This window comes from Gopherus flavomarginatus, chromosome 5 (genome assembly GCF_025201925.1).
Source record: "Gopherus flavomarginatus isolate rGopFla2 chromosome 5, rGopFla2.mat.asm, whole genome shotgun sequence".
NCBI classification, from domain to species: Eukaryota; Metazoa; Chordata; order Testudines; family Testudinidae; genus Gopherus; species Gopherus flavomarginatus.
In genome coordinates, this window is record NC_066621.1 from 94985459 (window position 1) to 95009553 (window position 24095).

The 24095-nt window shown below is 45.6% G+C and overlaps 1 protein-coding gene across 5 annotated transcripts in view; it reads right to left on the reverse strand.

The window, feature by feature from the left end:
- Window positions 1-24095, reverse strand: part of HEATR4 (HEAT repeat containing 4) — a 62454-nt gene that overhangs the window by 15529 nt on the left and 22830 nt on the right. For 4 of the 5 annotated variants that reach the window (XM_050957129.1, XM_050957130.1, XM_050957126.1 and 1 more), the window contains 6 exons: window positions 23580-23740; window positions 21070-21174; window positions 13282-13400; window positions 11984-12164; window positions 10926-10995; window positions 1211-1400 (listed from right to left, as the gene is read on the reverse strand). In XM_050957129.1, the coding sequence (XP_050813086.1) occupies window positions 1211-1400; window positions 10926-10995; window positions 11984-12164; window positions 13282-13400; window positions 21070-21174; window positions 23580-23740 (826 nt within the window). Of the gene's footprint in view, window positions 1-1210; window positions 1401-7205; window positions 7883-8871; window positions 9860-10925; window positions 10996-11983; window positions 12165-13281; window positions 13401-21069; window positions 21175-23579; window positions 23741-24095 lie in introns of those variants that run through there. The other variant, XR_007774917.1, reaches the window with a different exon arrangement.

Genomic DNA, 24095 nt, shown 5'->3' on the forward strand with positions numbered 1-24095 from the left:
AGGAGGCAAGATAACCAGCTTTAATGATTTGCTAAGTACTGCTGGAAGCAGAGTTAGTAACTCAATACATAGGTATTTAAAAATGTGATTTAACAAACATATTTAAGGATCGCCCCAACCCCTTGTGTTGGTACTGAAGCAATGCCATAGCATGTTAGGGGACATGAGGCTGGGGCACACTTTCAGATGAGAAGTAAAACTGAGGATCTTGACCACTTGTGGCCAGATCTCAGTTACATAGGTATAGCTATGGTGTAACTATTGAAGCCAATAGAGTCATCCTAATGTAAAACTGGCATCAATGAGAACAGAATAGGACCCTGGTCTTTAATGATCTGATAACATCTTTCATCAGGAGAGAGATGTGATGGTCAATTTCCAGTTAGGGCAAGAATCCTCAAATGTTTTCCATAGCACAGAGCATAACTTAATAGAGAGCTTTTCCTATAATACTTACCTTCCTGTTTGGGCCCTCAAAACATACCAGTGACTACTGTGACAATCATTTATATGGGAAAAAAATCATTGGGAAAATCTTTTTTGCTTCATTTAATGTTGGACAAAGACAATAGCTGACACCATGTGACTTTCCAACTCTCCTCAAACCACTAGCAAGTGGTCGATGGACCACAGTTCAAGAATCATGGAATTGGGGTATTTATATTCTGTCTCCCTTGAGAAGTTATGTTCAAATAGAAAAGTCTGCCCAATCCTCCCTACTTTAGTATGACATCCAAGATCAAGTGTGGAATGGGCTGGCCAAGCTGAGTGACAGGAGGGGTTTAATTATGGTACCCATGGAACTATCTCCAGAAGACTTGGTGGATATTGATTCTAAGAGCTTCATGAATAGTGGTGTGACAGAACACTTGTGCCTCCTTCCATCTTCCCCCATCTCCAGCGGGCAAACGTCAGCTACTTTGAAAGGTAGGTTTTGGAGACAGAAAGGGGTTAATGTGGGGGGTGACGAAATTAATCTTTAGAAACCCCTTAGCAATTGACTCGAGCATCCTGGGAGGAAATTGTATGTTCCACCATCCCTGCTATGTTGTGAGCATGCAGGGTTTATTAGGAAAGAAAGCATTCCTCGGAAGGAGAGCACACTGCACATGCTCAAGAGCCCTGGCGAGTATCCACTGACAAAATCATAATAAGAGAGAGGCTTTATTTTGCCCTGAGCATGTTTTCCTTTTGAAGCCTAGCTACTTACTCTCTGACCATCTCATTTGGCTCCAGAATCAACCTCTCCAATAAGATGGCCTGAACACTTTCATCCTGCAGCTGGAGTGTGACGATGCTACGACAGGCCTCTCTTCGTACTCCAGGTTCCTCCTCATGATGAACAGCCCAAAGAAGATGATGTTTCAGCTGGGGGGTCACGTGGCCTATTTGGCCCAGTGCTGCCATAAAAGGGGAAAACAAGCACTTTCTTTGAATTTTTTCATGCCGGGGTTTGGTCGTGTTAACGGATGTGCTTCTTTCTATTTATTGAGATTGCTAAGGGCTTCCTGCTATAGAATCTTAGGAACACGGCATTTGCCAAACAGGGCAGAAGAAACATCCAACAAGTACCTAATATCTCATGCTACAGACAAAGGATAAAAAACAAACAAAAAACCCCAATGTGTTTTGTCAATTGTGCAGTGTTGCTTGGGAAACAGGAAGCGGTGAGGATTCTTTGCTTACCTCTGTAGCAATCCACTTATATCCTGAAGCATGGAATTTGATTACACCTATTTTAGCCTTACACTCATCTACAAATATCACCATCCGCTTCTGTGGCAATCTGGAAGCCTACTTTCGCCGTCTCCGACTCAAAGAGTACTTCCAGGACAACACTGAACAGTGCACTGATACACAGGTGCCCTCCCACCAACAGCACAAGAAGAAGAACTCCACATGGACTCCTCCTGAGGGTCGAAATGACAATCTGGACCTATACATTGAATGCTTCCGCCGGCGTGCACAGGCAGAAATCGTGGAACAACAACATCACTTGCCTCACAACCTAAGTCGTGCAGAACACAATGCCATCCACAGCCTGAGAAACCACCCTGACGTTATCATCAAAGAGGCTGATAAAGGAGGTGCCGTTGTCATCATGAACAGGTCTGACTACCAAAAGGAGGGCGCCAGACAACTCTCCAATACCAAATTCTACAGGCCACTTCCCTCAGATCCCACTGAGGAATACACTAAGAAACTACAGCATCTACTCAGGACACTCCCCACACTAACACCAGAAGAAATCAACATACCCCTAGAGCCCCGACCAGGGTTATTCTATCTACTACCCAAGATCCACAAACCCGGAAATCCTGGACACCCCATCATCTCGGGCATTGGCACTCTCACTGAAGGACTGTCTGGATATATGGATTCTCTACTCAGACCCTATGCCACCAGCACTCCCAGCTATCTCCGTGACACCACTGATTTCCTGAGGAAACTACAATGCATTGGTCACCTCCCAGAAAACACCATCCTAGCCACCATGGATGTAGAGGCTCTCTACACAAACATCCCACACACAGATGGAATACAAGCTGTCAGGAACACTATCCCTGACGATGCCACAGCACAACTGGCTGCTGAGCTCTGTGCCTTTATACTTACACACAACTATTTCAAATTTGATGACAATATATATCTCCAGATCAGTGGCACTGCTATGGGCACCCGCATGGCCCCACAATATGCCAATATCTTTATGGCCGACCTGGAACAACGCTTCCTCAGCTCTCGTCCACTCACGCCCCTTCTCTACCTACACTACATTGATGACATCTTCATCATCTGGACCCATGGGAAGGAGACTCTGGAAAAATTCCACCACGATTTCAACAGCTTCCACCCCACCATCAACCTCAGCCTGGACCAATCTACACGGGAGGTCCACTTTCTTGACACCACGGTGCAAATAAGTGATGGTCACATTAACACCACCCTATATCGAAAACCTACCGACCGCTATGCCTACCTTCATGCCTCCAGCTTCCATCCCGGACACATCACACGATCCATTGTCTACAGCCAAGCACTGAGGTACAACCGCATCTGCTCTAACCCCTCAGACAGAGACCAACACATACAAAATCTCCACCAAGCATTCTCAAAACTACAATACCCGCACAAGGAAATAAGGAAACAGATCAACAGAGCCAGACGTGTACCCAGAAGCCTCCTACTGCAAGACAAACCCAAGAAAGAAACCAACAGGACTCCACTGGCCATCACATACAGCCCCCAGCTAAAACCCCTCCAACGCATCATCAAGGATCTACAACCCATCCTGGACAATGATCCCACACTTTCACAGGCCTTGGGTGGCAGGCCAGTCCTTGCCCACAGACAACCTGCCAACCTGAAACATATTCTCACCAGTAACTGCACACCGCACCATAATAACTCTAGCTCAGGAACCAATCCATGCAGCAAACCTCGATGCCAACTCTGCCCACATATCTACACCAGCGACACCATCACAGGACCTAACCAGATCAGCCACACCATCACTGGTTCATTCACCTGCACATCCACCAATGTAATATACGCCATCATATGCCAGCAATGCCCCTCTGCTATGTACATTGGCCAAACTGGACAGTCTCTACGGAAAAGGATAAATGGACACAAATCAGACATTAGGAATGGCAATATACAAAAACCTGTAGGGGAGCACTTCAACCTCCCTGGCCACACTATTGCAGACCTTAAGGTGGCCATCCTGCAGCAAAAAAAACTTCAGGACCAGACTTCAAAGAGAAACTGCTGAGCTTCAGTTCATCTGCAAATTTGACACCATCAGCTCAGGATTGAACAAAGACTGTGAATGGCTTGCCAACTACAGAACCAGTTTCTCCTCTCTTGCTTTTCACACCTCAACTGCTAGAACAGGGCCTCATCCTCCCTGATTGAACTGACCTCGTTATCTCTAGCTTGCTTGCTAGCATATATATACTGCCCCTGGAAATTTCCACCACATGCATCTGAAGAAGTGGATATTCACCCACGAAAGCTCATGCTCCAAAATGTCTGTTAGTCTATAAGGTGTCACAGGATTCTTTGCTGCTTTTACACCATCATAATGTTATCCCATTCTTTTTAGAAATCCAGTGATAGTTTGATTTGTGCACATCCTATGGCATCAAAATCTACAAGACTCTAGGGTGCTGAAAGTAACATTTACAAACATTTTGTTCTAAATATATTGCTTTCTAATCTTATTGAGTGACAGTGTATTGGGAAGGAAGCTCTAATAAAGTAATACAGGATGTAAATAATAGGCTGCCAAGATACAGAAAAAGGAGGTGTTCAGGGATATGTAAATACACCATTCTGACATTGAAAATAGTAGTCAAAAGCTTAGCATCCTCCATGTCTAAAAATTGCATCTATTGCAACCATAACATTATAACTGTGTTATACATTCCCCAGAGAGGAAGGCTTTTCCAGAGGTTAGGCCACTAGCTGGGATTCAGGAGATCTGGGTTCAGTTGCTTGCTCTGCCACAAACTGTGTGTCTAACTTTGGGCAAGTCACTTAGGCTCTCTGTCTGTGTTGTGAGGATAAATACATTCAAGATTGTGAGGCACTCAGACACTATGGTAATGGAGGATCACTACTCAGGAGAGATAGATGTATGCGCCCCAAATCACTGCCAGCCCATGGAAAAACCCAAAGTTATCCTGGAACTGTCCTCTCTGGTTTGAAGGACTGTACATTTTTGTTCCCTTGCAACTCTATAGATCTATGGGGGCCACATAAGGAAGGGACCCTGCTTCAGTGTGAAAATAGGACTTTGCCTACAGGGACTGCTGCTGCTCTCTGGCTCCGTCCCTGACAGCTGTCATTGCCCCAGGGTGATGTGCTTTTGATGGCTGGAGTTAGATAATCTGCTGCATTGAAGATTAGTTGAAGCTTTAAAAAAAAAAAAAAAAGTTTGTGGGCTCATCTTCTATCTAACTTTAGTGACCTGCAGTAAATCCAACCTGCACTGTACATCACACAAATGTATGGATCATCATGGCCAAAGGATTGAGTGCAATCTTCTAACTAGCCTGAGGTAGAAGAATGCATTTTTTGCAGCTGTAGCTCTTTGAGCCTCTGATATTAATAAGGAGCCCAAGGCTTCAAACTGATTTGACAATCTGGAGGCAGACAGCTTCAATAGAGGGGGATGGGATACTAACTCTTCAAAATGTTTCCTCCTTCCATGCAATATCACCTCCATCTTGCCTGGGTTCAGCTTCAGCCAGCTTCCTTTTAGCCAGGCGCTGGGATAGTTGAAATATAGTGTTATTTGTATCCAGGTGAAGGAGATGTAGAGCAGGGTTCTTTCTTTTATTGTTGGCATTTGAGACCTGAGACATAGATCCTCAGACTTCCCCTCTTGGCTTCATGTAATGATGAAAAAAGAGAGAGGTGGGGAATAGAACTTTGAGGAACTCGACAGGTGAGCATTCTAGAAGGGTACATCTACACTACGGCATTATTCCGATTTTACATAAACCGGTTTTATAAAACAGATTGTATAAAGTCGAGTGCACGCGGCCACACTAAGCACATTAATTTGACGGTGTGCATCCATGGTTCGAGGCTAGCATCGATTTTTGAGGCGTTGCACTGTGGGTAGCTATCCCGTAGCTATCCCATAGTTCCCGCAGTCTCCCTCACCTCTTAGAATTCTGGGTTGAGAGCCCAGTGCCTGATGGGGCAAAAATCATTGTCGTGGGTGGTTCTGGGTACAGCCTCACCCCTCCCTTCGTGAAAGCAGCAGACAACCATTTCGCACCTTTTTTCCTGGGTGAACTGTGCAAACGCCATAGCACAGCAAGTATGGACCCTGCTCAGATCAATACCGCAATAGTGAACGTTATAAACACCTCGCACATTCTCATGCAGTCTATGCTGAACCGGGACCTGCAAAGCCAGGCGAGGAGGAGGCGGCGGCTACAGCAGCGCAGCAACGAGAGTGATGAGGACATGGACACAGAATTATCTCAAACCGCGAGCCCCTGAACTTTGGAGATCCTGCTGGTAATGGGGCAGGTTCTAGCCATTGAACGCCGATTTTGGGCCTGGGAAACAAGCACAGACTGGTGGGTCCGCATAGTTTTGCAGGTGTGGGACGATTCCCAGTGGCTGCAAAACTTTTGCATGCGTAAGGGCACTTTCATGGAACTTTGTGACTTGCTTTCCCCTGCCCTGAAATGCCATAATACCAAGATGAGAGCAGGCCTCACAGTGGAGAAGTGAGTGGCAATAGCCCTCTGCAAGCTTGCAACGCCAGACAGCTACCGGTCAGTCAGGAATCAATTTGGAGTTTGAAAATCTACTGTGGGGGCTGCTGTGATGCAAGTAGCCAAAGCAATCATTAAGCTGCTGCTACGAAAGGTTGTGACTCTGGGAAACATGCAGGTCATAGTGGATGGCTTTGCTGCAATGGGATTCCCTAACTGTGGTGGGGGGCGATAGATGGAACCCATATCCCTATCTTGGCACCGGAGCACCAGGGCACCCAGTACATAAACCGCAAGGGGTACTTTTCAATGGTGCTGCAAGCACTGGTGGATCACAAGAGACGTTTCACCAACATCCATGTGGGATGGCCAGGAAGGGTTCATGACGCTCGCGTCTTCAGAAGCACTGCTCTGTTTAAACTGCTGCAGCAAGGGAATTACTTCCCAGACCAGAAAATAACAGTTGGGGATGTTGAAATGCCTACAGTTATCCTGGGTGACCCAGCCTACCCCTTGATGCCATGGCTCATGAAGCCATACACAGGCAGCCTGGACAGTGGTCAGGAGCTGTTCAACTACAGGCTGAGCAAGTGCAGGATGGTGGTAGAATGTGCATTTGGCCGTTTAAAGGTGCGCTGGCACACATTACTGACTCGCTTAGACCTCAGCCAAACCAATGTCCCCTTTGTTATTGCTGCTTGCTGTGTGCTCCACAATCTCTGTGAGAGTAAGGGGAAGACCTTTATGGTGGGGTGGGAGGCTGAGGCAAATCACCTGGCCGCTGATTACGCGCAGCCAGACACCAGGGCGATTAGAAGAGCACACCAGGAAGCAGTGCGCATCAGAGAAGCTTTGAAAAAGAGTTTCATCACGGGCCAGGGTACGCTGTGACTGCTGTGTTTGTTTCCCCTTCATGAAAGACCCCCCCTTTATTGACTCCTTCCCTGTAAGCAACCCCCCCTCCCTCTTCGATTACAGCTTGCTTAAGGAAATAAAGTCTCTATCGTTTAAAAATCATGTATTCATTATTAAAAAGTAATTATAAAAAGAGGCAGAGAACTAACAAGGTATCCCGGGTGTGGTTTGGGAGGAGGATAGGAGGGAAGGAAAAGGCCATTAAATACATTTCAATGTAATGACAGCCTTTTGGTTGGACTGTCCACTGGGGTGGAGTGGGCGGGTGCACGAAGCCTTCCCCCACGCATTCTTACACGTCTGGGTGAGGAAGATATGGAACATGGTGAGTGGTAAGGGTGGTTACACGGGCTGCAGCGGCACTCTGTGACCCCGCTGCTCTTCCTGAAGATCCACCAGACGTCGGAGGATATCAGTTTGATCACGCAGCAGCTCCAGCGTTGCATCCCGCCACCATTGATCTTCCTGCCTACACCTCTGATCTTCCTGCCGCCACCTCTCATCTCGAGCGTCTCTCCTATCCTCACGTTGGTCCCTCCTGTCCTCACGTTCACTGGCATCTTTCCTGTACTTTGCTACCACGTCCTTCCACTCATTCAGATGAGCTCTTTCATTGCGGGTTACTTCCATGATTTCCGAGAACATTTCGTCTCGCGTCTTCTTTTTCCCCCGCCTTATCTGAGAGAGCCTTAGGGATGGAGTAGGGAGGCTTGAAAAATGTGCAGCTGCATAAGGGAGGGAAAAAAGGGAGAGAAGTATTTAAAAAGATACATTTTACAGAACAATGGTTAAACTCTTTCACAGTGAACAACACTGTTCACCTTACATAGCACATGTGATTTCACTACAAGGTTGCATTTTGCATCTTAATATTGAGTGCCTGCGGCTCTGGTGTTACAGATCTCACAGACGCAGGTCCGCATCAGAATTCAGCTTGCATGCGGCCATGGTAAGCCATTGTCTTTCGGCTTCTCCAGCCTTCATATACACAGTGCCCTCTGATGCTTCTTTCCTGTTAACATGCAGCAGCAGAAGCCAACCCCCCCATCCAATTCTCTAGGATGATTGCTTTATCCCTCCCCCCACCGCATGGCTGGTATCATGGAAGATCACTGCTAATCACCCCCCTTTCCGCCCCCCACCGCGTGGCTGGTAGCTGGGATGATTCCTGCTAGCCAAACGCAAAAAAGCTTAGCGCTATCCTTCCTCCCCTCCCCCTGCTTGGCTACGTGCAAGGAAGGATTTCTTTTAAGTAACAGCCCAGTAGGAAAATGGCCATCTCTGTCCCCTTACTTAAAATTCCTGAATTTCAAGCAGGTTACCATGAACGATATCACTCTGCTGAGGATAACAGAGCGAGATAAAGAACGGATGTTTCTTGAATGCCAGCAATCACCGGGACCATACGCAGCTATGCTTTGTCATGCAATGATACCAGATTACTTGCTACATGCATGGCGTGGTAAAGTGTCCTACCATGGTGGACGGAACAAGGCTGCCTTGCCCAGAAACCTTCTGCAAAGGCTTTTGGAGTACCTCCAGGAGCGCTTCATGGAGATGTCCCTGGAGGATTTCCGCTCCAGCCCCAAACATGTTAACAAACTTTTCCAGTAACTTTACTAGCCGCGAATGCATCCCAAGCCCTCATGGCAAATCAATCATTAAAAAACGCTTGTTTTTAAACTATGTTTTATATTTACAAAGGTACACTCACCAGAGGTCGCTTCCATGGCTTCACTGTCTGGGCTAGTGGCTTGGGAGGGCTGGGAGGGTAATTCTGTCTGAATCACAAAAAGCTCCTGGCTGTTGGGGCTAACAGAGTGCTGTGTGCTCGTTGCAAGGTCGTCGTCCTCTTCCTCCTCCTCCTCCTCATCTTCCCCCTCCACAGAATCCTCAGCCATGGTTGAGATTACAACCCCTACCTCAGAATCCATGGACAGGGGTGGGGTAGTGGTGGCGCAGCCCCCTAAAATTGCATGCAGCTCAGCATAGAAGCGGCATGTTTTCGGCCCTGACCCAGACCTTCCATTTGCTGCTTTGGTTTTCTGGTAGGCTTGTCTGAGCTCCTTAACTTTCACTCTGCATTGCACTGAGTCCCTGGTGTGGCCTTTGTCCATCATAGCCTTGGAAATTTTTTCAAATATTTTTTCATTTCATCTTTTGGAACGGAGTTCTGTTAGCACTGAATCCTCTCCCCATATAGCGATCAGATCCAGTACCTCCCGTGTGGTCCATGCTGGAGCTCTTTTTTGATTCTCAGGAGACTGCATTGCTACCTGTGCTGATGAGCTCTATGTGGTCACCTGTGCTGATCACAGCTCCACGCTGGCCAAACAGGAAATGAAATTCAAAAGTTCGCGGGGCTTTTCCTGTATACCTGGCCAGTGCATCCGAGTTCAGACTGCTGTCCAGAGCGGTCACAGTGGTGCACTGTGGGATACCGCCCGGAGGCCAATACCGTCGATTTGCGGCCACACTAACCCTAATCCAATACGCTAATATCGATTTTAGCGCTACTCCTCTCGTTGGGGAGGAGTACATAAACCAATGTAAAGAGCTCTTTATATCAATATAAAGGGCCTCGTAGTGTGGACGGGTGTGGCGTTAAATCGGTTTAACGCTGCTAAAATCGGTTTAAATGCGTAGTGTAGACCAGGCCGAAGTTGAGGCACAATCACCCATCACCATTTTCTGGGAGGTGTCTGGAACAAAGGGAAGCCACATAAGTTCTCTTTGTTTCCCCATCTACAATATGGAAATAGTACTTGCCATAGGGTTGCAAGACTTAATGAATGTTTGTTGTGTACATTAAGGATTTGGGCCTTAAAAGGTATTTAACTTCCTAACTTCCATTGACGTCGATAGAAGTCAGGAGCCTAAATACCTTTGAGGATCTGGGCCAACGCTCCTCAGAGGAAAGCTGAGGTAGAATTATGAAGGATATTATCATTCATATGATTTTTTTAGACTAATGCTTTATGACCCTGGCACATGCACAGTTTAAAATTCTCAGTCAGCAATAATATTGTTGTGAGTCAATGTATTTTTAAAAACCAAAATAAATCTATCCAAGTCTTCTCGTGATGTTCTAAACCACTTAAAAACTTTCACAGAAGGGAGAGAGGGAGGATGCAAAGCCGATTGAGTTCATTTACTACGTTGGACCCTGATACTTAAAAATTGGTTATTAAGGAATTTGGAGAATTGGAAGGATTGTTCCTCTTAGTGGATTGAGAAGTTTGGGGTTACAACGGTGCCTCATTTGCAAATCCACCAGTGAAGGAGCTTTTTCTCCTGGTATGGGATCCATGGAAGTAGTTACATTTAAAATGTTAAAAGCTACTATTTGCTGGTCATGTAGCAGAGGTTCAGAATTTGTGTACTTTGTTAGACTAGTATTCTATTTCAAAGTTGCTGCTTTAGTATTTCTATTACCATTAGAACTTTCTGTTCACATGTGCCATGTCTGACATTAAACTTGCAGATTTTGAAATCTTAAATATAATTTTAAAAAGTAAAATATTAAAATCCTCACAATAAACAAAGTATCAGGGGGGTAGCCGTTTTAGTCTGGATCTGTAAAAAGTGACAGAAAGTCCTGTGGCACCTTATAGACTAACAGACGTATTGGAGCGTATTCACCCACGAAAGCTTATGCTCCAATACGTCTGTTAGTCTATAAGGTGCCACAGAACTCTTTGTCACTTTTTACAATAAACAAAAAATATCCTATTAAAGCAATAGGTCTTCAGCAACTAACTACAATACCTCTGATGGCAAAAGCCTTGATTTTCCAATGAGGGTCAGTCTGCATCATCTTAAAGAGGCACGTTAGGACCTGAGGTGGAAGGATACAGCTGTTAGTAGATATTATCATCTTGCTTTATTATTTATATAGCATCATATAAATGTGTGATACTATACAGGATGTGACACACACCAAATAATGAACAAATCACTGTCCTAAAGAGCTAACAGCCTAAAGGCACAAGTCAAAAAATACAGTACACAACACACACACACAGTCATAGAGGGTAGAGATGGTGATTTGGAAAGAAGAACCAGAAGACCCCCTCCAAATGGGTTGTATTGCAGGGGCACACCAGGTTTGTGTTCATGAGCAGTTTGGCCTCATGAGTGTTAATTTCTATAGGAACTCACTTATTCTAGCAAAAGCCCCCTCGGCCCTCCAGATAGGACACTGCTTCCTGCAGAATCCAGTACTTGCCTGGATAGTGCTAGAATTACCCATCTGGTTTCTTTTCCCTGTTTTAATTTGCAACTGAAGGCCACCACCTGCATTTGATTTTACAGTGGGACACACACATACTGTACCAAGAGCCTCAGTTCCAGGCTTCTGCTCTGGGTCTAACCAGGGACTGCAGAGTTAATCAAATTTTTCCAAGCCTTATAGAAGTTCCCGTTTGATTAGTGTTCTAGGTGAAGGTTTGTTTAAGTGGGGTGAGAGGAGGCAGTTCTTTTTGGCACAAAGAGGTTCATTGTCCACTAGATCCATTTTATGTACCTGTGGGTAGATTCATAACATTCATGTTCCTGCCTAACATTTTGGAGATACATAATTTTCTTATTGTGTATGGGAAGAAATACTCACAACCCACAATAATTTAACTCTTTAGTACCATCAGTCCCCATCATTTTGTAAGACAGAAACTATCAAAAGTGAATGATGTACATAAGTGCATCCCATTCTGAACAAGGGACACAAAAATTAGAATTAGCAATAATAAAGGAAAAACATCTTGTTTTTCCTTTGTGTTCAGGATCTTTATCAGGCCTTTTTTTTTTTTTTTTTAACTACTACTTACCATTTCATCTTTGATCCTGAGTGCTCCAGCTGTAAGGCAAGCTTCTCTTCGGACTGCAACAAAGTCATTGGAGAAGCACTGAAGGAAGCCTGGGAGCAACTTCGCTGTCATAAGCCGTAGCCAGCCAATCAACGAGAGAGCTTCCACCTTCATCCGGCAATCACCTCTGTTCAGCTTCACCCTGAGAGCACAGAGGAGTTTTGAATAAACAACTGCTGGGCCTGGTCTGCCTGGTCCAGATAGATGCACTCAAAAATGGAAGGATTATCCTGACTGGGCATTATTATTCATTACATCCCTATTGGAAGGTTCCTCTCCTGTTCACCACCCATTAAAAAAAACAAACAAAACTCAGCCCTTTAGTCCCACTGTAATGAGTCCCAGCACTCCAGGGGTCACTCTGTGTAACAGACCTATATTTAACATGTCATATAGGATCAGGCCTGTTATAGCACTGGTTATGCCCAATGTGAGCATTCAGAGACTCCTTACTGCTGGCAAGCATCTCCTCTGAGTATAGAAGGGCTGCCTGTGAATCCTTACCAATATATTCACATATAAGCTAACCCACATATAAACTGGACAGAGCCCATCATTTTGTAAGACAGAATCTAACAAAAGTGAGTGATTCATATAAGTGGGCTCCACAAAACTTGCCCCAAAGTCCTCTCTCTTTTCAGCTGCTGACCCATGACTTGTCTGGCTTTCAATGTTGCCTTGGGCCCCACAGTTTTCTTTTCAGCCACTGGATTAGTTATTCCCCAACTCTGCCATCACCTCGCTCTCTCATGCTTACCGATTGGGGTGGTAAGTGGATTAATATAATTGATCTACAGTACTGGGCCCCATTCTAGGCTGAGCCCATGTTAGTGGGCTGAAATTTTAATGTAAATATCTTATGCACAAATATATACAGTAACTGCTTTCCCATGAGTGTTTCTAGGTCAAGTCAAGAACAGACGTACACATGCAAAGGGATGCGCTTGCAATTATTATGGCTGTAATTGTAAATAAAGAAGCCCCTAAATACAGTATGTATTTGAAAGCCTGGTTACAGTCATAGATTACGATTACAGAATATGCCATAATTCCAAACTATATAGTGCTGTAACAGCCCTGTGGGTAGTCCATTGACAATCTAGTGTCTAACTAGGTTCCACCATTTAGCAAAGGAAATACTAGTGCAATTGTTGCTAGGTAGTGCTACACTGATGGCAAAAGTGACCAAGAAATTTGGGTGATAATAGATCAGATCTCCATTTGCCCACAGCAAATCTGCCAAGATGGTTAAATCTCACCTGAGCTGGTCGTGGACTTCTTTCCCAAGCTTCATCTGTCCCAGTGCCAGGGCAGCTGCCTGGCGCACCTCCAAGTTCCAGTCATTCCACATCAGCTGTGCAAGCTTGTTCTTCAGGTCCTATACACAAGATCATCACAAAGGCTGAGGTTGACTCACTTCAGCATTAATCAGCCATTGGCTTTAATTCCAAAGACACTACTTTAGGATGGGATTTTCAAAAGGGCTCAGCACTGACCTAATTCTGCTGCCATTGAAGTGAATGGCAGAACTCATATTGGACTAACTTTGTTCCCTTTGAAGTCAGTAGGAATTTTACCATTGACTTCAGTGGAAGCAAAATTAGGCTAACACTGATTGCTTTGCAAATCCCACCCTTAATGCACTGCCTTCCAACGGTATGTGGTGAAGACTGAGTCCATCCAGGCTCACTCAAGCCAAGAACCCAAGGGCCACACTTGGAACTCAGTCTTGCAAGGTGGTGAATGTCCAGTTCCTACTGACATCAGTGGGCACTCATCACCTTGCAGGATCAGGTCTCAAGTTTGCATTAAAATGATTGTGTCAAAAATAAAACCCCAATATGTTGGGAAACATTAGGAAAGTAATAGATAATAAGATAGAAAATATCATATTGCCTTTATATAAATCCACGGTACGCCCACATCTTGAATACTGTGTGCAGAGCTACTCGCCCCATCTCAAAAAAGATATTGGAATTGGAAAAGGTACAGAAAAGGGCAACAAAAATAATTAGGGGTATGGAACAGCTTCCATATGAGAAGAGATTAACAAGACTGAGACTTTTCAGCTTGGAAAAGAGACGACTAAGGAGGGATATGACAGAGGTCTATAAAACCATGACTGGTGTGGAGAAAGTAAATAAGGAAGTGTTATTTACTCCTTCTGATAACACAAGAACTAGGAGTCACCAAATAAAATGAATAGGCAGCAGGTTTAAAACAAACACAAAGGAAATATTTCTTTACACAATGCACAGTCAACCTGTGGAACTCTTTGCCAGAGGATGTTGTGAAGGCCAAGACTAACAGGGTTAAAAAAAGAATAAGATAAGTTTATGGAGGATAGAGTCCATCAGAGGCAATTAGCCAGGATGGACAGGGATACAAAACCATGCTCTGAAGGGTCCCTAGTCTCTGTTTTCCAGAAGCTGGGAAAGGTGACAGGGGATGGATTACTTGATAATTATCTGTTCTGTTCATCTCCTCTGAATCACCTGGCATTGGCCATTGTCGGAAGACAGGATACTGGGTTACATGGACCATTGTTCTGATGCAGTATGGCCATTCGGATATTTTCTAGCACTTGATTGATGACTAGAAACTTCTGGTTAAATTCTACCACCTCGCCCCTCAAAAAAACCCAAAACAACCCTCAGCAGTTGATTGCCTTGTTCTCAATTATACAGGCAGAAACAGGGCTGTGGCCACATTTTATTTGTTTACCAGTTTTGAAACCTGTGCCTATCACATAAGTCCCTAGGCATTGAGTAAAAGACATAACAGCATATTAACTAAGTGCCTGAAGACAGACTGTGCACACCTTTAACATTCGCTATAGCTGGTCAGAAATTTTCCAGCCGAACATTGTTTAAATCTATAAGTAAATAAACTATTATTGAAAAGCCATTATAACTTGCTTTAGCAACACAATTCACCATGTACCAAACACTGAAGAATTAATCACTATTCTTGTTATAATGAACATGAGTTTATAAAGTTAAATCTGAGTTCTTCTAGTCAATGGATTGCATAAAAAATAAAAAGGGTTAGATGTACAAATAGCAGTACCGTCTCAGTATGGAATAATTATTTATTTGTATTACGCTAGTTATTATTCATGGACTAGGACCCCATTGTGCTAGGTGCTGTACAGACACAGATCTCTATTCCTTCGTGCTAATGCAATCATTCAGCGCAGAACTGCAAAGCCTTTCTTATGCCATTAGTCCCCCAGCTGGAGGAAAAAACATCAACATTTTTTGTGAAGTTGTGTTGAGGAAAGTCATAACAAGAAATGATGCCTATTTCATAACAAACAAGGAAAACAATTGCTGGTTTTTGGGTTTTTTTGTTTTGTTTTGTTTTTTTACTTCAGTGCTTCTGTTGAAGGTTTTTTTGTTTTTGTTTTAAAATGCCAACAACAGTTTCTGAGTGGAAAACCATCCATATCTTGGCATCAAAGCAGGTGTTTTCCCTCCATATTTGATAACAGTAGCATATTGGGTATTGTTGGTTTGGCATCAGACATGCTGGCTTGTTGCCAGAATACACTAGCTAGGTGATCCTTTAACAAGAGATCCCATCACCACCATTTTGCTTAGATTAAAACACAATTAGTTGATATTTTCTACTCTGATATGTAAAACCTTCCATTTAGAGGAACATAAATAGAGGGCTGCTTCCTTTAGCAGCACCTGTCAGGAAGAGCAGTGTCCTGACTGAACTGTGTAACCTGCAGCTGAGAAAAAAGTACTAGGAGCATGGGCAATAAGAAGGCCCAGTCCTGCTCCTACTGAAGTCAGTGAGAGTCTTGCCACTGACTTTAAAAGGGAGCAGGATCAAGGCCATACAAATCTGTGAGTAGTCAGTACACAAGAGTCAGAAATGTGTATCTTTAACTTGCCCAGAAGGTGTCACTACAGGACAACTCCTCGGTTGTGGAAGGTCAAGAAAAGGGTCCATTTCTTCTATATCTAAAATACACTCTGGTCACAGCAAGCCAGTTCCATTAGGACCCAATTAAGATATTGGGCACCTCTTGAGAGCAGCTGAGCACCCTCCACTTGACTGACTTCAGTAGGAGTGGAGGGTGCTCATCCCCTTCCAGAATCAGCCCCTTCAAACCACCAGGAAGAATTAAACTTTCCTTTTTCTTCCAAATATATTGGACAAAGGAATTATTTTAATCTAATCTTATTTGATGTTCATATTTGTATATCACCCATTCCAAATCTTCTGTGGAATCAACTGTTCCCAACAATGTGTTTTTAGTGAAACACAATGAGGAAGACGGGCCTGGGGAAAATATTGATAAGGAAAAAATATTAAGTTAGTTGGGTTCAGCTATTTCCATTAACATGCCTTTCTCAGGCTTTCTAGGCCAATTTGGAGATCCCCTCTTCCAGGTTAGTGAGGAGGAACTGGAGCTTCATAGACACTGTCCTTTGTGTGTGTGGTGTTGGCAGGAGTTGCAAAAGAAGGTATCAGTGCGTATTTGGATAATCAGGAAGGGGCTTAATCAGGATAGGTCATCCACTGGACCCTCCTGATTAGAGGCAAATCCAGCCCTTCCTCCATGAGTGTGGAGGGCTCCCAGGCTGTAGTGTAGCACTACTGTGCAAGAGAGGACTGGATGTGTGGGAGGGAAGGCGGGGCGGGGGAGAAAGAAGTTGGAGGCGCAACTACCCTGCAGGCAGCCCTTGCATTCCAGCACACTGTGTAGCCATGTGTAGGACGGGATGGGGCATGGAAAGCCCAGTGAAGGGCTACATGGGTCCTTCCATTCCACCTTGGCAGATCTGCATGAGAGGGTCAGAATCTACTGCACAGAATGTCTGTAAAGTTGTTCTGGAGACTGGGGAAGGGGATCCCTCTCCCCAACCCCACATCTCACAACAGCCACCTGTGTGTGAGAAGCCCCAGAAACAGGAATGGCCCAAATCTGGAGACTGTCCACATGCATGAGGAGGCGGATTTAAGGACTAATGTTAACTCTTAGAGTTTGGAATTTTTTGTCTTGCTAGTCCTTGATTTCTTGACGCTAATACTAGTTTTTGCATATAATTTAAGTTATAGATCCTCAGAGACAGAACTGATCTGATTGGTTGAAATACATAACAAGTTAGTTCTCTAGGCTTAGTTCTAAAGGCAGAGCTGAGCCCTTACCTTGCTGCTCTGAGGATATGTCTACACTATGAAATTAGGTCACTATTATAGAAATTGATTTTTAGAAATTGATTTTATATTGTCAGTTGTGTATGTCCACACTAAGCGCATTAAGTCGACAGAGTGCATCCTCACCACCATGGCTAGCACTGACTTACAGAGCAGTGCACTGCAGGTAGCTATCCCACAGTTCCCGCAGTCTCCGCCGCTCATTGGAATTCTGGTTAAGCTCCCAATGCCTGATGGGGCAAAAACATTGTTGTGGGTGGTTTAGAGTATATGTCGTTAGTCGCCCCTCCCTCTGTGAAAGCAATGGCAGACAATCGTTTTGCACCTTTATTCTGCGCAGACATCATACTGCAGCAAGCGCGCAGCCCACTCAGCTCAGTTCAGTTCACCAACACCACTGCTGTTGCGTCCCGGGTGCTGCTGGCAGCAGACGGTGCAGTAGGACTGCTAACTGTCATCATACACCATCATACACTCTGCTCTGCTGCTCTTGCCTCAATAGCAAATTTCTCCATGTTGTCTGTTATGGGCTCCCGGGTACATGTGTTCTTCCTTGGGAAATGTGCACAGTGCTAACTGTCGTCCTCCACCGCTTCTGCTGAAACTCTGCTCTCCTGCAGACGCCATACCATGGCAAGCATGAAGCCCACTCGGCTCACTGTTGCTATTGTGAGCATTGCAAACACCTCATGCATTATCTCGCAGCATGTGCAGAACCTGCATAAGCAGGTGACGAGGCGACAAGAATGCAATCATGATAGCGATGAGGACATGGACACAGACTTCTCTCAAAGCACGGGCTTGGCAATTTGGACATCATGGTGATAATGGGGCAGGTTCATGCCATGGAACACTGATTCTGGGCCTGGGAAACAAGCACAGACTGGTGAAACCACATAGTGTTGCAGGTCTGGGATGATTCCCAGTGGCTGCAAAACTTTCGCATGTGTAAGGGCACTTTCATGGAACTTTGTGACTTGCTTCCCCTGTCCTGAAACGCAAGAATACCAAGATGAGAGCAGCCCTCACAATTGAGAAACGAGTGATGATAGCCCTGTGGAAGCTTGCAATGCTAGACAGCTACCAGTCAGTTGGGAATCAATTTGAAGCTGGTAAATCTACTGCGGAGGCTGCTGTGATCCAAGTAGCCAACACAATCACTGAGCTGCTGCTGTCACGGGTAGTGACTCTGGGAAATGTGCAGGTCATAGTGGATGCTTTGCTGCAATGGGTGGTGGGGAGATAGACGGAACGCATATTCCTATCTTGGGACTGGATCACCTTGGCAGTCAGTACATAAACCGCAAGGGGTACTTTTCAATGGTGCTGCAAGCACTGGTGGATCACAAGGGACGTTTCACTAACATCAAGGTGGGATGGCCAGGAAAGGTGCATGATGCTCGCATCTTCAGGAACTCTGATCTGTTTGAACAACTGTAGGAAGGAACTTACTTCCCAGACCAGAAAATTACTGTTGGGAATGTTGAAATGCCTACAGTTATCCTTGGGGACCCAGCCTACCCCTTAATGCCATGGCTTATGAAGCCATACACAGGCACCCTGGACAGCAGTAAGGAGCAGTTCAACTATAGGCTGAGCAAGTGCAGAACGGTGGTAGAATGTGCATTTGGACCTTTAAAAGCACGCTGGCGCAGTTTACTGACTCGGTTAGACCTCAGCTAAACCAGTATTCCCATCATTATTACTGCTTGCTGTGTGCTCCACAATATCTGTGAGAGCAAGGGGGAGACGTTTATGGTGGGGTGGGAGGATGAGGCAAATTGTCTGGCTGCCGATTACGTGCAGCCAGACACCAGGGCGATTAGAAGAGCACAGCTGGGCGCCCTGCGCATCAGAGAAACATTGAAAACCAGTTTCATGACTGGCCAGGCTACGGTGTAACAGTTCTCTTTGTTCCTCCTTGATGAAAACCTGCCCCCCGATTGACTCTACTTCCCTGTAAGCCAACTGACCTCCCCCCTTCAATCACCGGTTTCAGAGACAATAAAGTCATTACTGTTTCCAAATCATGCATTCTTTATTAATTCATCACACAAATAGGGAGAAAACTCACAAGGTAGCCTGGGAGGAGTGGATGAGGAGGGAAGCACCGGGTGGGGTGGTGGATGAGGGAAGAAGGGAGCGCCAAGGCCTCACTACAGTTCAAAACTTATTGAAGGCCAGCCTTCTGTTGCTTGGGCAATCCTCTGGGGTGGAGTGGCTGGGTGCCCATAACCTCCCCGCCGCATTCTTGGGTGTCTGGGTGAGGAGGATATGGAACTTGGGGAGGAAGGCAGGCAGTTATACAGGGGCTGCAGCGGCAGGCTGTGCTCCTGCTGCCTTTCCTGCAGCTCCTCCACAAGACGCCTGAGCATGTCAGTTTGTTCCCCCATTAGCCTCAGCATTGCATCCTGCCTCCTCTCAGGGCCGGTGCAACCTATTAGGCGACCTAGGCAGTCGCCTAGGGTGTTAGGATTTGGGAGGCGGCATTTTCTTCGGCAGCGACCGGGGCAGCCGGATCTTTTCTAACAGTGGGGATGTTGCCTGAATACTACCAATGCCCGGGCCCATTCGCTGCAATGTTTTGTTCTTCACTGATTCCAGACTAGTTGCTACTGGCTTGGCGTGGCAAATTTATCATTAAACACACTTGTTTTTAAACCTTGTATTATATTTACAAAGGTATACTCACCAGAGGTGCCTTCTCCGGCTTCGTGATCCAGGAGCCCACCTTGGGAGGGTTGGGAGGGTATTGGCTCCAGGGTGATGAACAGTTCCTGGCTGCCGGGGAGAAGGGATTCTCTGCTTTCTTGCTGTGCGCTATCCTCAGCCTCCTCCTCCTCTTCCTCATCCACAATATCCTCATCCCTATTGCATGAGACTCCAGTGGTGGGGTAGTGGCAGGGGCCCCCGGTAGAATTGCATGCAGCTCATCATAGAACTGGCATGTATGAGGCTCTGACTCAGAGCAACCGTTTGCATCCTTTGTTTTTTGGTAGGCTTGCCTGAGCTCCTTGACTTTCACGTGGCACTGCTGTGTGTCCCTGTAGCCTCTGTCCATCATGCCCTTGGAGATTTTGGCAAATATATTGGCATTTCATCTTTTGGAATGGAATTCTGCCTCCACAGATTCTTCTCTCCATACAGCAATCAGACCCAGTACCTCCCGTTTGGTCCATGCTGGAGCTCTTTTGCGATTCTGGGACTCCATGGTCACCTGTGCTGATGAGCTCTGCATGGTCACCTGTGTTAATCAGCTCGCCATGCTGGCCAAACAGGAAATGAAATTCAAAAGTTCCCGGGGCTTTTCCTGTCTACCTGGCCAGTGCATCTGAGTTGAGAGTGCTGTCCAGAGTGGTCATAATGGAGCACTCTGGGATAGCTCCCGGAAGCCAATACCATCGAATTGTGTCCACACTACCCCAAATTCAACCCAGTGAGGTCGATTTTAGTGCTAACTCCCTCACCGGGGACACGTACAGAAATCGATTTTAAGAGCCCTTTAAGTCGACAAAACAGGCTTGGTCATGTGGATGGGTGCAGAGTTAAATCAACCTAATGCTGCTAAATTCTACCTAAACTCATAGTGTAGACCAGGGCTGAGTTCTTGATCTCCATAGCACAAGATGTGCAACACCAGTGTCTGGGGCCTCTTTGGAGACAGGCATTTGCTACAGAAATTGACAGTGTTACACAGATATAGGAGGCAGCCTCTCCAGCTTTTGAAGGAACAATTTGGGAAAGGCTTAGCCAGGTTGCTAGTAGAAGACACATTTTGTTGGTGGGAAGGAGAGGAACTACTTTGAACAGCTGCAATATGATAACATTCTTTGAAAGTCACTTATGTCTAGGAAGCTTGAGGCAAGACTTACCTGGCTTACATACCCACGGATACGAGAGAGCGCTCTGCAAGCCAAAATCCGATCTTTCCACTGACAGCTGTTCAGTTTGGCTGCCAGTAGGGAGTAAACTAAGCTCTGGAAGAGAGGTAAGTTGTTTACAAACAGTGCAGGGTAAAACAAGCACAGTATGAACTGGCATAGCATCTAGATCACAAAGGAGGAGCTCGTGGAGAGGGCTCAGGCTCACCCAGAAAGATCAAGGGCTGTCCACAGTATTTTATAGAAATGTTGCCTTATGCTACTTTGCCTAAGGGTATGTCTACACTACGAAATTAGGTCAATTTTAAAGAAGTCGATTTTTAGAAATCGATTTTATACAGTCGATTGCGTATGTCCACACTAAGCACATTAAGTCGTTGGAGTGCATCCTTACTTCTGTGGCTAGCATCGACTTACAGAACAGTGCACTGTGGGTAGCTATCCCACAGTTCCCACAGTCTCCGCCACCCACTGGAATTCTGGGTTAAGCTCCCAATGCCTGATGGGGCAAAAACATTGTCGCGGGTGGTGTTGGGTACATGTCGTCAGTCACTCTTCCCTCTGTGAAAGCAACGGCAGACAATCGTTTTGCACCAGACACCAGGGCGATTAGAAGAGCACAGCAAGGCATGCTGCACATCAGAGAGGCTTTGAAAACCAGTTTAATGACTGGCCAGGCTTCAGTGTGACAGTTGTGTGTGTTTCTCCTTGATGCAAACCCACCCACTTTGTTGATTTTAATTCCCTGTAAGCCAACCATCCTCCCCCCTTCAAAATAAAGTAACTAAGCTGTGCTCTATCAGTGCGGAAGGGCTGCATGAGCTCGGAAAACATGTAATCGCGAGTGCAGTTTTTTTTACTTCTAATCTGCAATAACCTCAGGGACGGAGATGATACGGGGAGCATAGAAACATTCCACGCTCTACGATTCTGGGGGGACTGCATGGTCACCTGTGCTGCTGAGTTCGCCACGCTGAACAAACGGGAAATGAAATTCAAAAGTTCCCAGGGCTTTTCCTGTGTACCTAGCTAGTGCATCAAGAGTTCAAAGTGCTGTCCAGAGCAGTCACAATGGAGCACTCTGGGATAGCTCCTGGAGGTCAATACCATCTATTTGCCTCCACACTACCCCAAATTTGACCCAGCAAAGTCAATTTTAGCGTTACTCCCCTCACCGGGGAGGAGTACAGAAGTCGATTTTAAGAGCAGTCATTTTTAAATCGACCTAATGCGGCTAAATTCAACCTAACCCCGTTGTGTAAACCAGGCCTAAGACTACTAACTGACTCTTGGTTGGCTAGAGAGGGAAGGGTTTTATGATACACTGTATAGAAAAACCACCTTATAAAAAACCCCAATAAAACCATCATGACAAATGAGAAGAGGATTTTGGCTTCTTCAGAAAGACCAAAGTGAGGGTGATGAAAGACGGTTAGAACTCTGCTAGAATCTCTTTTATTATAAAGGAAGCATCATGGTCATGGCTCACAGACAGTTGGGGGAAGGAAAAGAACCTTTGTACCTTTTAGGGCCTGGGAAATGAAAGCAGCAGAAACTCTTGCTGTGGGGAGTGACAGATGGATAAATAGCAAAATTGTTTTTTCAATTTAATTTACTTTTATTTTATTTTTTTTACTATATTTTCCTATCCAATAATAAATTACATTAAATGCAGAACCAAGAGACAAGTTGCACCTGCTCTCAAATGACTGAGGCTATGTTCTACACTGCACACCTCTTGAAGCGGTGTGTAAGGTATGTGTAACTGCACGCCGCAGTGAAAAGCAGGCTGCATCCAAACTGCGGTATGTAGCTACACGTGTCAGTGAAAGGCTCCAGCAGCGGGCAGGTAGCAAGGAAAGGCTCAGCACTGAGGAGCTGCCAGAGCCTCTCCCCACTGCCTCTCCTTGGCCAGAGCCTTTCCCTGCTGCCAAGTCTTTCACTGTGGCAGGGAAAGCTGTCACGCTGATGGATCCCTGGGTGGAGAAAGACTCCAGAAGTGGGGAGGCAGCAGGACACTACACTGCTAAAAATAGCCATGTAGCCAGTGGAGGCACTGCTTGGGCAAGTAGAGAGCCCTGTAGGATACATACCTGGGAACTTACTTACAGGGTTCAGGCACGTCTTTACTTGCCTAAACAGTGCCTCACCTTCTACACTGCTATTTATACCCACGCTTGGGGAGGGCATGGATTGTATGTATTCTACACACCGCTGAAAGGAGCATGCAGTGTAGACATACCCTGAGAAGACCTGAGATAGAGCTTTGAATAAAGTAAAAAATAAACCATAGCAAAACAGACTCTGCCCAATCATTTCTTGTAAAGTGTGAAAGTCACCCCTGTGCAGAGGTTCAGGATAAGGTGTTAAGTTGTGCTAGACCTCTGCATGGGGTGAATTTCACCCAGAGAGACAGAGCCAGAAGGCAAGGCTGATCCCAGCCACACAGATCCTTCCTCTCTTTCTGTGGTCCTTCTCTCCTCCCCAGCAATGGCACCTACCGAGCGTTCGCTAAGTTGAGTTAATAGAAGACATGCTTGCTCCTCTGTGGTGCCGTCGTTCTTATCAAACATCTGGGAAAGGATCTTTTTTACTACAGGGAAAGTGGCAGTGCCCTCCAATGCCAGGCACTGTGCTGCTGCCCAGCTGTCTGCAGAATTACCTACCAACAAGGGGAAAGAGAGAGGAAGTTACTGTACTGTGCAGGATATATGATGTCAATGCTCTTCCCATAGCACTTTCTTTAGTACATCTCAAAGCACTGAGAGTTCAAACCCGCCGCTCCCTTCAGCACTAATGTCCCATACTGCGTTGTACAATACCCCAAGTTTGGGCAAAGCCCCAGGCTCTCACCACCCAGGTCCTGCAGAGTTGGCAAGTAAGTCGTGATGAGGGCGGAAATATCTTATGCCACTCAACAGTGACCCCATGAGGCTGACTAAGCAACTCTGATGTGCTCCCAACGGAGATATGCCCATGAGGTACAGTAAAATGAGGCCTCTTATTAGGTGGCAGGA